Source organism: Pelobates fuscus, chromosome 3 (assembly GCF_036172605.1).
Source record: "Pelobates fuscus isolate aPelFus1 chromosome 3, aPelFus1.pri, whole genome shotgun sequence".
Classification (NCBI taxonomy): domain Eukaryota; kingdom Metazoa; phylum Chordata; class Amphibia; order Anura; family Pelobatidae; genus Pelobates; species Pelobates fuscus.
Genome location: NC_086319.1, coordinates 266,737,191 through 266,751,800, shown reverse-complemented (window position 1 = coordinate 266,751,800; position 14,610 = coordinate 266,737,191). Strand labels below are relative to the sequence as shown.

At 39.8% G+C, this 14,610-nt stretch overlaps 1 protein-coding gene across 1 annotated transcript; it reads right to left on the bottom strand.

Annotated features, from left to right (window-relative positions):
- Window positions 1–7,782: 7,782 nt before the first annotated feature.
- LOC134601753 (olfactory receptor 5V1-like) lies at window positions 7,783–8,706 on the bottom strand. The gene has a single exon (XM_063446253.1). It carries the CDS (start codon window positions 8,704–8,706, stop codon window positions 7,783–7,785), a length of 924 nt encoding a protein of 307 aa, XP_063302323.1.
- Between the last annotated feature and the right edge of the window lie 5,904 nt (window positions 8,707–14,610).

The window sequence follows — 14,610 nt, the reverse complement described above, 5'->3', positions numbered from 1 at the left end:
TGCATCGAGCCATCTTAAAAAAATATTATTTTACAGGTCATCATTTATATTTTATATTTGCTTTCCTGAGGATAGCTTCAGCAGAATAAAAAGAGCATCTAAAGAGTCTGGTATTCATTGAACAATCTGGGATACACTTCAGGTATTTGTATTTCTATGGGATGTTTAAAACATCACTGAAGAGCTGAAATAACTTTTCTCTGGTTTTAAAAGCATGGACTCATATTATGACATCTCTTGGGATGTCCTCAGCCAGCCCCTTAGATTTCGGAAGTATGTGGATCCTTTCCAAGAAGATTTCATTTTTATTTTCTGATATTTCTAAAGCAATAATCAGATTACCGGTAGCAAAATATCCCTCAACTGGGCCTACAGAACATCTTTCTCTAATTCTTACGTTTATCCTTCTGTCCTGGTCCTCTTTTCTGTTATGTTAATTGTTATACCTTTTATCCTTGTTTTTAGGGAGTGAATTTTTATTTCTGCTTGTGCTAAATTGAATTGTAATTCAATTGTAATGACATGATCTTATAGTTAGATCTTTATTCTTGCCTATTACACAAGACCCCATACATTTCAACATTAACTTATTCAATCTCCAGGTTTCCTGAGCTATCCATCTGTGTATTGGTATTGTCTGGCTCACTTTTTAAATTTGAAGAGGTCATAGATTCCTTGGGAAAATCACTGTAAACTGGTTTGTTAATTGTAGGTGAGAAAAAGGATGCAACTTTCTTCTCTCGTTTAGGGTCAGCTTCCTTGCCTTCTTATTTTCTCCCTTCTTATTACCATCTAGATTTATGTTCCAGATAGCAGAATGCAAAGGGAGATACTACAGATCCACTCTTCAGCACAAATAATAAAATTGTCTAAATGCCAGAGGTGCTATTGTTGAAATAGCAGCATTACGAGCAATATTACTCCCATTATTTTCCTCCAATAGAATCAGATGGCTTTAAATGTATATTTTTATTATACCATGTACGTATGTATTATTGTTTGATTTATCTGTTTAAGATGGTTTATATATGTAGCGAGTAAGACAGGAGATTTATCCTTTTAAACAGCCCCAAAAATTCAAAATATAGTGCAGATTTCTTTACCTTCTCAATGATATACCCAGAGCTTGGATTTCATAGAGAAAAAAGAGAGAAAATTTAAAATTTAAAATTAAGGCCATACACAGAGAAAATAGATTGTAATCAGATTTCATCCTTCTCGCTATATGCCATGGTTAAGGGATTATTCTCAATATACAGTTCTCACATTGTCTCAGCTAATAACAGTACTAAAGATCTGACTCACAGTCTGTGGAGACTTCACTCCCAAGCATTTCCACCATTTAAGGAAAAAATATGCAAACTCCAGTACATTAATCTATCTCAAAAGTTCTTAAGCAGGATCTGCCTATTGCCCTCCTGCACATCATGTGGAGAGAGTGAAATTTACAAAGGCGTATTGTAATTGTGGTGGCAGGACTGAGAAAGTTAATTATTATTTTTTTAAATGAAATCCTCTTTCTTATGGTCTTTCTTACATACATCTGAATACCTGAGCTTTATTGAGGAGCCATGGATTGCACTACATGAGGACGCCCAAGGGACTAGGATCCTCAAGGATGCCAACTACCCAATGTCATACCTCTCCAGCCTATGAGTTGTGGAGGTTGTTCTCCTTTCACTCTACGGGACTAAACATCCTGCTGACAAACGGTCAGACTTGGTCTTGTATAATTTCCCGTTAGATGGTGTATACGTGGGCGCTCAATGGGGTAGACCTCCACACAACGCCGAATACTGGGTCTCTCGGCACACCGTAGGACTCTTATTTAGTTCTATACTCTTTTCTCAGCGTTAAAAAATGCAAAAAACGAAGCCTCCTGTCATGTGGTAAAATTGAAGATTATGCTAGCTTTAGTGTACTAATAATCTTAATTTTAATAATGACAGGAGGCGAGTATTCCCCCCCCCTCCCCCCTGCATTGCTTGCCACCCTTTCTATTCGTTTGCTTTGCAGATATCAGGGGCTACTGTAGGTTTGCCTCTCACACTGGTGCTTATATTATATGTTCGTACTTCCATTAATATGGCATCCTCATTAGAGTTCTCATTACAATTACTCAGTTATCAGATTATAGTTACTATATTCTCCAATGGGATGTTAGGTGGTACGTTAATTGGAGTTACATGTTCGTGACTATGTCTAAACCTGTCACACATTCTCTTTTCGGTATAATTCATCTATGAAGATAATTGGCAGTTCACGTGAAACTATTGGAGATTTTATCCTTCGGATTTGTCTCAACCCTGAACTCTTTTTCGTTGTTCGTATAGAATTCTTTGGAAGTTTGCTCCTTCGCACATGGGAACTTGGAGTTATTATTAGTTTTATTGTTTGCTATATATTTACTTCTGCTTGTTGTCGCTTTCTGAAAGAGGAAATGATGAGGTCACATTGCCTTATGTACATCCTGCTCTCCTGGAGATTGGTTCTTTTTTCTGTGTGTTTCTTTACTGCTGTATGGAGTTAGTAAAGAGAGATATGCAAAATACTCGCCTCCTGTCATTATTAAAATTAAGATTATTAGTACACTAAAACGAGCATAATCTTCAATTGTTAGTGTAGGATCATGTTTCATCGATACATCAGAAATAAAAGAGATACATAGCAAAATAGAGACCAGTCATACCACTGATAGAGTATACCATTACTGTTCTTCAGTGACAGACAACATTTAGAGATAACATGGTAGGAATGTATTTGTATATGGTGAGTGCTGGAATCAATGGAAAGCAATAACATTCTTAAGAAGAAGTAAAATTAACATTATCTATGAACACAAACAAATACCAATCATGATGGGAAAATAATTTTCTTATGGCCGCAATGCTACCTAAAATAAAGAATGCTACCTAAAATGTTTTGCCTTGACGTGTCAGGTGATGCCAATAAAAAATCTCTAGTTATTTAGATATGCATAGGGATTTGGGATAGTGAATAAGTAACCTTTTATTTGTTTTTTAATACTTGGTGAGTAGCCTTGAGTTATTGGGTTTCTGTGGTAGCTCCTGGAGACCCTGATGGCATAGAGAAGTGAAGGACTTAGTAGCAGGTTCAGTACTGGATCTAAAATAAAAAAACAGGCACCCTGTTATGAGGGACATGGGATCCCCCCATTAAGCTAAGTTCCCCAATCCGATAACCAAAGGAATTGAGGGAAGCAAGCAGTGCACAGTTTAACTACTCATCACTTTCATAATTAACCTTCACAAGCCAGCAACAGTTAAGTGGCCTAGGACGTGTCCTTCAGCTCAATTGTTAGTTGATTTATTGTTCAGCCAGTGGGTGAGGGTATTAAAAAAATGTAAAAATGAAATGCAATAAGAAAAATTGAATCAAGAGAATAATAAAATGTGGTTCAGCTGATTATTTTTTTTTTTTTGACAAATTGTTTAGGATGCTGTGCTATATTAGTAATTGATTGATTCTGTGCTTTTTTAAAAACAAGAAAAAGTTATTAATGTTATTCAAATAGAAACTAAAATGAACGTACTCGGGAGAATGGGAAGGTAGTTGACAACCCACTCACTTGTTTCACCCACAGGTGAAAGGTAGATATTTAAATAGAAAAATAAAAAATAGATTAGGAAATTAGATTAGAAAATGTGAAAAAGCAGTGCCTTAGATAATTAATTCTATTTCTTACTATCCTTTCTCCATAAAGTAGCATGGGTAGAATATAATGCTCATTGTTTTACACCACCTGACCTAAGTGACGGTTCAAATTTCCTACAAAACTTCAAGATAAACTTTAACTTGAATTACAGGGTTATTCACTAATGTGAGAAATCAAGATGAATTTAAAGTGAATTTAAATTGTAAGGTTGTTGTGGCCGTGACTTAAAGATTAATATTAATATTTTAATTAATATATAATAATTAAGCAATAAGTATCCCATTCTTGGCAGGTCCTACTCTAGGACTACTCTAGCCTATTTAGCCTTGACTTGCAGAGAGTCCCAGTAAGGAAGTATTTCCCAAGTAAGGGGATTAATCTCAGTGGGTGCGCTGGGTTTTGTAGTTTATATATATACATATATATACAAAATTGATTGATGGTTAGGGGACAGCCAATGAATGTTTATTTTATTCACAGATTAGGTGAAGTGAACAATAGAAAGGAAAAAGTAATAACAATCAAACTATATTTACACGCAGGATTCTTCTATCTAGATATTTTGATTTGAGCTACTGTGTGAGACAAGCCAGCTGTGATACAGTGTTTTAACCCTTGCTGTGTCTGTGTTGGAGTGGGAGATGGCTTGTGTCATTGATTCAAGTGTAACACTGGGTTTAGCTTTATGCTGTATCTAGCATGCAGCTACTATCAGGATCATTAGAAAAAAAAAACATGGAGTGGGATATAGTAGTTTGGCAGGTATATTGTAATTCATCCTATTGTGTGTTAAATATTTTGGGTTTTTTTTTGTTAACTGTTTGGAGCAAAGGAAATCATATTTTGGAGAGTGTGGTGTTGGGAAAAAAATATTTTACTGAGTCTGAGTCATTGATTTTCAATTTGAGACTAGGTTTAGTCTCTCTATTTACTGTACCTAGCAAGCAGATATTGACAGATGCACTTGAAACAACCTATGGTGAGAGATAAAAGATGGGCAGGCATTTTTCATTGATCTTAGTGCAAGACTAGCTTAACAATATACAGTGGTTAAACATATATATTTTTTGTTAACTGTTTGGAGAAAGAAAATGTGTACTTTTTTCTGACTGTGTTCAATCTAGTGTGTGTGCTGTGTAAGTATACAAGCATTGTGTGGTATTTTTAACATCAAACATAACATTACAACAGTAAACCCACCAATCACTAAACCATTTTGCAACACAAACAGCTATTTTTGCTGAATAAAAGGGGTGTTACATGGTGGTTTTAACACTATAGGGTCAGGAATGCACGTTTGTGTTATTATAAGCCCAGTGGAAGAGTAAAGCGGAGTAAAAAAACGCTTTACTCTTCCACTGGGCTTATAATTGGGAATTACCCGATACTAGTCTGCAACTGAGTACCTTTCTCTCTAGATTTGACAACACTCTGATACTATGATACAACTAGGAGTTTATTTACATTACCTCCTATATTCTATCTAGAGAGGAGCTGCTCTAGCCTTTGCACAAGTAAAGCCTGCCTACCTACCTGAACTCCAACTTGGGGGATATATTAGAGGCATTTCCATATCTATTTTTATCTCCACCTATACCGATATACCTTCTGAGTAGGGGTCACCTACTGGCTGTTTTTCCCAGTCAATTTTATATGTGATATCTCTACCTACTAGGAGTGCAGTTCACACCACTGGTCTGCCCCCCTGATTCTCTACATAGGTGATTTCTGCATGCTTCTGGGCGGTGCTAACCGGGAAGAGCCCTATTCACCTATATGGGCATTTTTTCTGTTCGTACATACGCTAGCCCCCGATAACTCCAAGTTTGCTATAGCTAGTCTATAGGCAAGTGCATGGTCCCTATATGATATACTTCACACATTGTATATTATATTTGAGGGATACGCCCATGGGACCATAGCTAAGACCGAGACCAAGTGTGTGTGTGTGTGACACGTTTTTTTGCACAGTTTGCTTGCACTTTCTTGGGTTACCATTACTGGTTTTTAGTACTTTAATTTCCTAATAAAGATTTTTTATTTATTTTTCCTTTTTCATTATTTCAGCCATGGGACTTGAGTTATTTACCCTCCCATATGGGCACACCCTCTGCTAGTGGTTTTTGGAAGCCGGACCCTTGCCCTCCCTTCCAACTACCCTAGCATTCGGGATTTTTTCTCTCTAGCATATATTGTTCTGGGTTATGCCCATGTCTGTTGCCCATTGAGTCCTCCTGATTTCAGGGTTAGTTTGTTCTTACTCTGAAGTCTTTCTCTTCCTTATATTTACTTACTCTGTATAAAAGATCTTCAGGGGCTAGATCTCTGCTCCTGGCAGGGCCATCTTTTTCCCAATGGTACAGTGCTGTGGAATATGTTGTTGAATTTTAAATATCAGTAATAATAATAGTAACAGATTATTATTCATGCTTAAGCCTTGACCACAACAGGGGCTATCTACTAAACAGATGATAAAATATTGATCTTTCAGCTGTTTAGCAAATAATGTGCTAGTTTCTTATCCTTACATGGGATTGCTATCTGCTAAACAGCACCCTAATTAGTTAGTCTTAAATATGGCAGTCCTAGCATATACATTTTATATACATACATCACATGCATTCTATATACATTCAATATCTGTGCATTGCATACATTCTATATACATGCAGTATATACACTTTATGCACACGGAGTATATACATTCTGTATACATGCAGCAAATATATTCTATATGTGGGATTGCCATATTTACAGATACAAAAAAGGGACCTACCTACTAAGGATCCCTCCCTAATTTGGTACACTTAAATATGATAATCACATATATGTATATGGAATCTATGTGCTACATGTTTATAGAATGTATGTGCTACATGTTTATAGAATGTATGTGCTGCATGTATACAGAATGTGTGAGCTGCATGTATATAGAATGAATATGCTGCAAGTATATAGAACGTATGTGCTTCATGTATGTAATAAAAATGTATATGTTGCGTGCCTGTAGAATATATATGCTGCTTGTATAGTGAATGTACAGTATGTGCTGCATATACATTGAATGTGTATAGAATGTCTATGTTGCATGTGCATAGAATGCATGTGATCTACTGTATATATGTATTTAGGAAAATACTGATATTTTTATAGTATATTCTGAGTACTTTATCTACGAGATGTGCCTTTGGTAATAATCATCAGTAATGTATGGAGAGCAGAAGATGTGTAAAGAATTTAAGGCAGAGTTTAGCAATAGATACTCATATGCTACACTAGGTATGCTAGTTCAGAGGGAAGGAGATATTCCTTGTCTGATAAAGAACTTGGAAAATGAGTGGTGTACTTTATAGAGCACAACAATTAGACTTGTGCACAGTGAATAAAATAGTTTCAGCCAAACCAATTCTGTTGACAATAAATATTATTTGCCATATGGTGTTTCTGCTCTGCCAAATTCTGTTAACAAAGGAAGATTCTGAAAAATTAATCAGATGAGCCAAAAGGCGTGAATGCCAGAAAATCAGTCAGCAGATACTATACATTTTAAAGCACGAGAATAGCTGTAAGCAGTGAGATACGCAAAGTAGCACGCTAGCTGACTGATACTCAGTAATTAGGCAATGAGAAATTGAATAATTATGTTAAATAGGGAAAACTATTGAATTATGACTCGATTAATCCCTCCACGTGTGAAATAGTTACTGAACTCTTACAGAAAAATGACAAAAACATAAAAATTTCACAAATCCATCTCCCTTCCACAGATTTAGTAGTACATAATTCAACAGGCACAGCATGCTTTCTTTCTGTTGTGTATATACACTGCGCAATAATTTTTCCCCTTTCTTCCTTCTGCTTGCTATATTTTATGGTGGCAACAAGTACATGCTAAGCATATTTTACCTATTTGGTTATCAAGTTACACACCAACTTTTTGTATATTGAGCAGTAGGCTCTCTATTGCATGCAGCATTACTTTAATATTTCTTGCCTTTTACAATTTACCACTTACGAATAGGTTAGTGAAGAAAGATTATATGTCAACATATTATGAATTTAATATAATATACATTGCTCATGGCTCATTTTTTGTTGTTGTCACATCATTGTTTTGATACTGTCCACATTTGCTTCATAGCATTCTTTACATCTTTATTCCGTAGACTATAAATCAGCGGGTTTAACATGGGAGTCACAGATGAGTACAATACAGAGAATATGTGATCCATTGCATCAGAGTACTCTGAAGGTGACCTCATGTACATGCATAAAATGGTCGCATAGTAAAGCATGATCACAGAAAGGTGAGACGAACAAGTAGAGAAGGCCTTTTTTCTACCTTCCACAGATCGTATTTTTAGAATAACTGAAATAATCTTTATATAAGATAGTAAACTGAGCAAGAATGGAAAAAATCCATATAAAATAGCTTCTATGAAGATTAGCATTTGAAAACCTATGCCACTACATGAAATTGTAGAAAGGGCTTTGACGTCACAGAAGAACTGGTGGATTTTATTTGAACGACAAAACTGTAGCTTTGATGCAAGTAAAATAATAAAAGCTGCATTCCCAAACCCAGATATCCAGGTTACTCCCAACAAAATACCACATTTGTTCCTATCCATAACAGTGTTGTAATGTAAAGGGTCACAAATTGCTATGTAACGATCGTATGCCATGGAAGACAACAACATAATTTCTGTGCCACCCATGAATATGAAAAAGAACATCTGGGCAAAACAGCACATGACTGATATAGAATTCATTCCAGTAAGTAAAATATGCATTAGTTTAGGGAGTGTGACTGACGGGTAACAGATATCTACAAGAGAAAGATTGCAGAGGAAAAGGTACATGGGTGTATGGAGGTGAGAATCCTTTAAAATTGCTAGAATGATAAGTAAATTCCAGAAAACTCCAATATTATAGAGGAATAAAAATACAACAAAAATCACAGGTTTCTTTTGAGAAATAGTAGAAAAAGCTAAAATGTAAAATTCTTTAAAGGATGTTGTGTTTTCCATCAATCTGTTAACTTAACCCCTTAAGGACCAAACTTCTGGAATAAAAGGGAAAGATGACATGTCACACATGTCATGTGTCCTTAAGGGGTTAAACTGCAAAACAATTCATTAAACATTGTAAGAATGAAACAGATAATAATAATACTATATTATATTATATATCATGTTTAGTTAACCTATTTGCTGCTATCAAAACTTTTTCACATGACTTATCATTGGTTATTGTTACATATAAAATGTAAGTTGCAAAATGTTTTAAATGCCACTTAAAAAGTTCACAACGATTGGAATATTTTAAACTTTTAGAATTCAAAGAAAGTCAATTAATTCTTTCCAGATATTACATGTAAACAATACAAAAACATTTAGACGTACCATAGTAAATACAAAATGACACAAACACATTTTTAATTGGCTAATATTTGACATTTTAAGATTTTTTTTTTTTTTGTAAATATACCTTGCTATTTAATAATTCCAATAAATAGCATGAAGAGGTTTATTCAGTATACACGTTATGGTGACTTAAAGACTTATTGTGCATTGTGACGAAACCAACCTCGCCACTGAGAACTGGAGAAGCCTGGTTGCCCGCCTGCTGCCTTTGGACTATGGCCCTGGGAGATTGGGCCCTTTACAAACAGTATTCGGCCCTAACAGAGTGCATGTCACTCATTCTGGCCCTTTAAATACAGTGGGGCCATTCGGTACTTGCCCTGTGTGAGCAGTGATACCCCCCAGATAGCTATGCCATGGAGCCTATTCATATAATGAAAGACTATGGGAAAGACTTTGGCTCCATGGCAATTAAACTGTATTTGTGTGGTCTGCGTGCCATTCACCTAATAATGTGCACGCAGACCTGAGCTATCTGGGGATATGTTAAATGTCTGTGTTTAATGTATAAAAAGTGACTTTATGTATTTTAAAGAGTTTTATGTTGTTTTGCAACCATGTGGTTAATGGAGTCTGCCTCTAGTCCTGGATAATTAGATTTCCTCTCCAATTATCTCCAGGGCAGAAGGGAGGAAGCCAGGATGCATTGTGGGGATGTTTTACTTTTACTGTTTGAGCCAGAAGGAACAAAAGATACTTTTAGTAACTTTTTAACCCCTGGTCGGATTCATGCCATTTTTTAATATGTTGTTCCCCTGAATGGATTGATTGTGGATATGTATTTTTATGTGAATGTGATGTATGGTTGTAAAGTTATGAAAGTTGTGTAAAAGTATATTTTGAACTGTACACATAATGGGATTAAGTGTCACACTAAGGGGAGGGGATGTGTGGGAGGTAACATCTATGTTATTGGTTATTTTATGCCTCCCCCTGGGTGTGGCCTGTATGTGTACTCATGTAATAAAAACCAGGCTGGGTGCCCAGCACCTCAGACCACTGCTTGACCTTCAACACGGAGCCTTGTCTCGTTCTTGGGGGGATTCACTGTATGCTGTTGGAGATTTGACTGCTAGGAGTGTAAGCTGATGTCTGCTTTTCCTATTCATCTGCTAGCAGCTATTTGTGAGGTTCCAGCTGGAGTGCTACCTTATTCACCTATATCCAGTTCGTGAGTTCTGATGTTCTGCAGTAGCTGTGCCTTTCTGAGGAAAGGGGATTATCGCCTAAACTGGGTTTTATCCTCTTGTATGCTGAAACGGTCCGTTACAATTGGTGGCAAGCGGCGGGATCGTTCCTACAGCCAGAAGGACAGCTACAGAACACCATTTCTTTGGATTTACAATTTGAGGGCAACGCATGTCTGAGTACAGCGACCCTGACAGCACCAGGATGGAACCAGCAGTGGAGTACAATAAGGGTGACATGGATGACCGGGATGCAATAAGGAAAGGCATCTGGTACCAGGCCCTGGATAATGTACAATACCAGCGGGGTGAGAGTCTCCCCAGTGAAGAGCAGCGGTTGCAGAAGCAAGTGGCCCTGCGGATGCCCTTCCTGGGAGAGCAGCCCCTGGAGGAATGGGTGAAGGAACTAGAGCACCGGGTATGGCAGGAGCTATGGCTGGAGGATGCCTACCAGGCGCTCTGGTGGTATATGGCACAGTATATACCCTGGACAGCCGAACATGACAAGCCAGAGGGAGAGGAGTTTGATGGTCCTGGCTTGTTATGGGAGTCCTTTGCAGAGCCTGGCTTCGGGAGCCCTGCGCAAACCAGACTGCAGGACATTTTCTATGAGAGGGAGGCTAGGCATGAGTGGGATGACCCCCATGAGGTAGAGCAAGACCTGGCTCACCTAGCAGCCCTGGAGTGGGAACTGGAGCAAAACTACCAAGATCTCTTCCGCTTCATTGGGAAGGCTCAGCAGGACAGTAAGGTGACAGACCCAGATCCAGACCCCTTCCGCTGGGAAGATATTGTAGAGATTTACTGGGAAGAACCCCAGGTGGCCTGTAGAGATGGGACCAAGGTCTCTCCACCGGCCCTGCAGGGAATTGGGAGCCCAGTCTCCATTCCCCAGCGGCAGGCTGAGTTACAGGGGGCAGAGGTAGTTGGTCCCACCCCCCAGCAGCAGAGTGATATGCCGGGAAGGCAGTGTGAAGTGCAGGGAGAGGAGAGCAGCGTCCTCCCTCCCCAGCGGCAGGCTGAGTTACAGGGGGCAGAGGTAGTTGGTCCTACCCCCCAGCAGCAGAGTGATATGCCGGGAAGGCAGTGTGAAGTGCAGGGAGAGGAGAGCAGCGTCCTCCCTCCCCAGCGGCAGGCTGAGTTACAGGGGGCAGAGGTAGTTGGTCCTACCCCCCAGCAGCAGAGTGATATGCCGGGAAGGCAGTGTGAAATGCAGGGAGAGGAGAGCAGCGTCCTCCCTCCCCAGCGGCAGGCTGGGTTACAGGGGGCAGAGGTAGTTGGTCCTACCCCCCAACAGCAGCATGATTTTTTGGGAATTGGGAGCCCAGTCTCCATTCCCCAGCGGCAGTGTGAAGTAGAGGGAGAGGAGAGCAGCGTCCTCCCTCCCCAGCGGCAGGCTGAGTTACAGGGGGCAGAGGTAGTTGGTCCTACCCCCCAGCAGCAGCGTGACTTTTTGGGAATTGGGAGCCCAGTCTCCTTTCCCCAACAGCAGGACACTGTATTAGGAGAAGAGACAGTCGGTCTCCCTCCGCAGATGATGGAAGTATGCATGGGAGAGGAGCTTATTACCACCTCTCCCCAGCGGCGGATTATTAATGGGCAGAGTGTTCTATCGGGAGAGGAGCTTGTTACCCCCTCTCCCCAGCGGCAGTTTAATGTACCATGGGGAGACTGTAAGCCCCCCACCGGTGCAGATGGGACCGTGGTCTCTGCACTTACCACACAGGGGGTAGGGATGGTCGGTCCTACCCCCCCACGACAGAACTATGTATCCAAGGGGGAGACAACCGGTCTCCCCATTCAGCAGCAGAGCTATGCAACGAAGGGGGAGACAATCCGTCTCCAGCAACCAGGCTCCAACCAGACTACTCCGGTGGTAGTGCTGGCATCAGGACAGAGTACCGCTGGTCTCTGCCCACTCAGCAACCCACCAAGGCAGCCTACCAGTCCCCTGCACAGCCGGGGTGAGGCACCTGGACATGGACAACTTTCTCCTCTACCCAGGTGTAGTAACCATTTATTGTGGGTGGGCTGTACTGATGTTTCTGCTTTGTGGGTGGGTTGCTGGACTAACAAGGGCACTGACCGGCAGGAGGTCAGGTACCCTGTTAGTCTTTTTGGAAAGGGGGAGAGATGTGACGAAACCAACCTCGCCACTGAGAACTGGAGAAGCCTGGTTGCCCGCCTGCTGCCTTTGGACTATGGCCCTGGGAGATTGGGCCCTTTACAAACAGTATTCGGCCCTAACAGAGTGCATGTCACTCATTCTGGCCCTTTAAATACAGTGGGGCCATTCGGTACTTGCCCTGTGTGAGCAGTGATACCCCCCAGATAGCTATGCCATGGAGCCTATTCATATAATGAAAGACTATGGGAAAGACTTTGGCTCCATGGCAATTAAACTGTATTTGTGTGGTCTGCGTGCCATTCACCTAATAATGTGCACGCAGACCTGAGCTATCTGGGGATATGTTAAATGTCTGTGTTTAATGTATAAAAAGTGACTTTATGTATTTTAAAGAGTTTTATGTTGTTTTGCAACCATGTGGTTAATGGAGTCTGCCTCTAGTCCTGGATAATTAGATTTCCTCTCCAATTATCTCCAGGGCAGAAGGGAGGAAGCCAGGATGCATTGTGGGGATGTTTTACTTTTACTGTTTGAGCCAGAAGGAACAAAAGATACTTTTAGTAACTTTTTAACCCCTGGTCGGATTCATGCCATTTTTTAATATGTTGTTCCCCTGAATGGATTGATTGTGGATATGTATTTTTATGTGAATGTGATGTATGGTTGTAAAGTTATGAAAGTTGTGTAAAAGTATATTTTGAACTGTACACATAATGGGATTAAGTGTCACACTAAGGGGAGGGGATGTGTGGGAGGTAACATCTATGTTATTGGTTATTTTATGCCTCCCCCTGGGTGTGGCCTGTATGTGTACTCATGTAATAAAAACCAGGCTGGGTGCCCAGCACCTCAGACCACTGCTTGACCTTCAACACGGAGCCTTGTCTCGTTCTTGGGGGGATTCACTGTATGCTGTTGGAGATTTGACTGCTAGGAGTGTAAGCTGATGTCTGCTTTTCCTATTCATCTGCTAGCAGCTATTTGTGAGGTTCCAGCTGGAGTGCTACCTTATTCACCTATATCCAGTTCGTGAGTTCTGATGTTCTGCAGTAGCTGTGCCTTTCTGAGGAAAGGGGATTATCGCCTAAACTGGGTTTTATCCTCTTGTATGCTGAAACGGTCCGTTACATGCATCAATGCAAGATTAACACATTTGATACATTTTTACTTCTTTAATATGTAATTTTTTGCATCTTAAAATCTTGCATTCTCAAATCAAAACTGACACTTATTCAACAGAGGTTGAAAAGCCATTAGTGTTGGAATAAGACACAACTACTTTATTTCTTTTTGTTCCCTTATCTGTTTTCTTGCTGGTATGTTTATAAGTGCTTGCCTGCCTTTTTATATATATATATATATATTGAGCTAATTTTGAGCCGATGCTATTGATTTTCAGTTTCCCGTTTTGATTCATTCACCTTTCTTTTTGGTGGGTTTGTTTAATTAATTTTTACCTTGGTGTTCGTGTAACTGTTTGTTAAGTGGATGGGGAACACCCCCATTTAGTACTCTGGGGCTGCTATTTGTATGGGGAGATAGGGAAAGGAGAAGGCTGCCTTGAAGTAGCAGTTTAATTTCTGTCTCACTGTTGTGAGCTTTGATAGTTAGTCCAGGGCAATTTTAGGACTTTTTGTGTGGTACCTATGTGAGCAAAGGGGTTATGGCTCTGCAACTCTAGCCAGAATATCCCCTGATATCAGAGCAATACTTTTTTACCTGCACAAGTTGTATGCAGGAATACCAGGGAATACCAAATATATTTCCCTACACATATATGCTCTATATTTTCTCAGGTTAAATGCACCATTGGGTACCTTATATAGTGACTCCTTGAGCTACCTCTACTTGCTACTAGGTACCTCTCCATATTTTGGTATATTGATACCCCCCCCCCCCCTGCTCTTATTGTCCTCCCCATTAACTAACTACCCAGGTATTTGTATCCTGGATATACCTGTTGCTCCACGAACCTAATACGGTAATTATACTCATTTTTTCCCACCTTTTAGGTGTATTACTATTATTGGGAAACTAGTTGCTATTTTTTAATATACTTTAATAAAGGCTTAAATAGAAACCCCTTCCCCCCTCCCCCCCCCCCTTTTTCCCTTTTTCTATATGTGACATTTACAATTTGGAGGTATATTTTTGAGAGCGAGATTGGATTACACCCACTGAGTGGGATTGTTC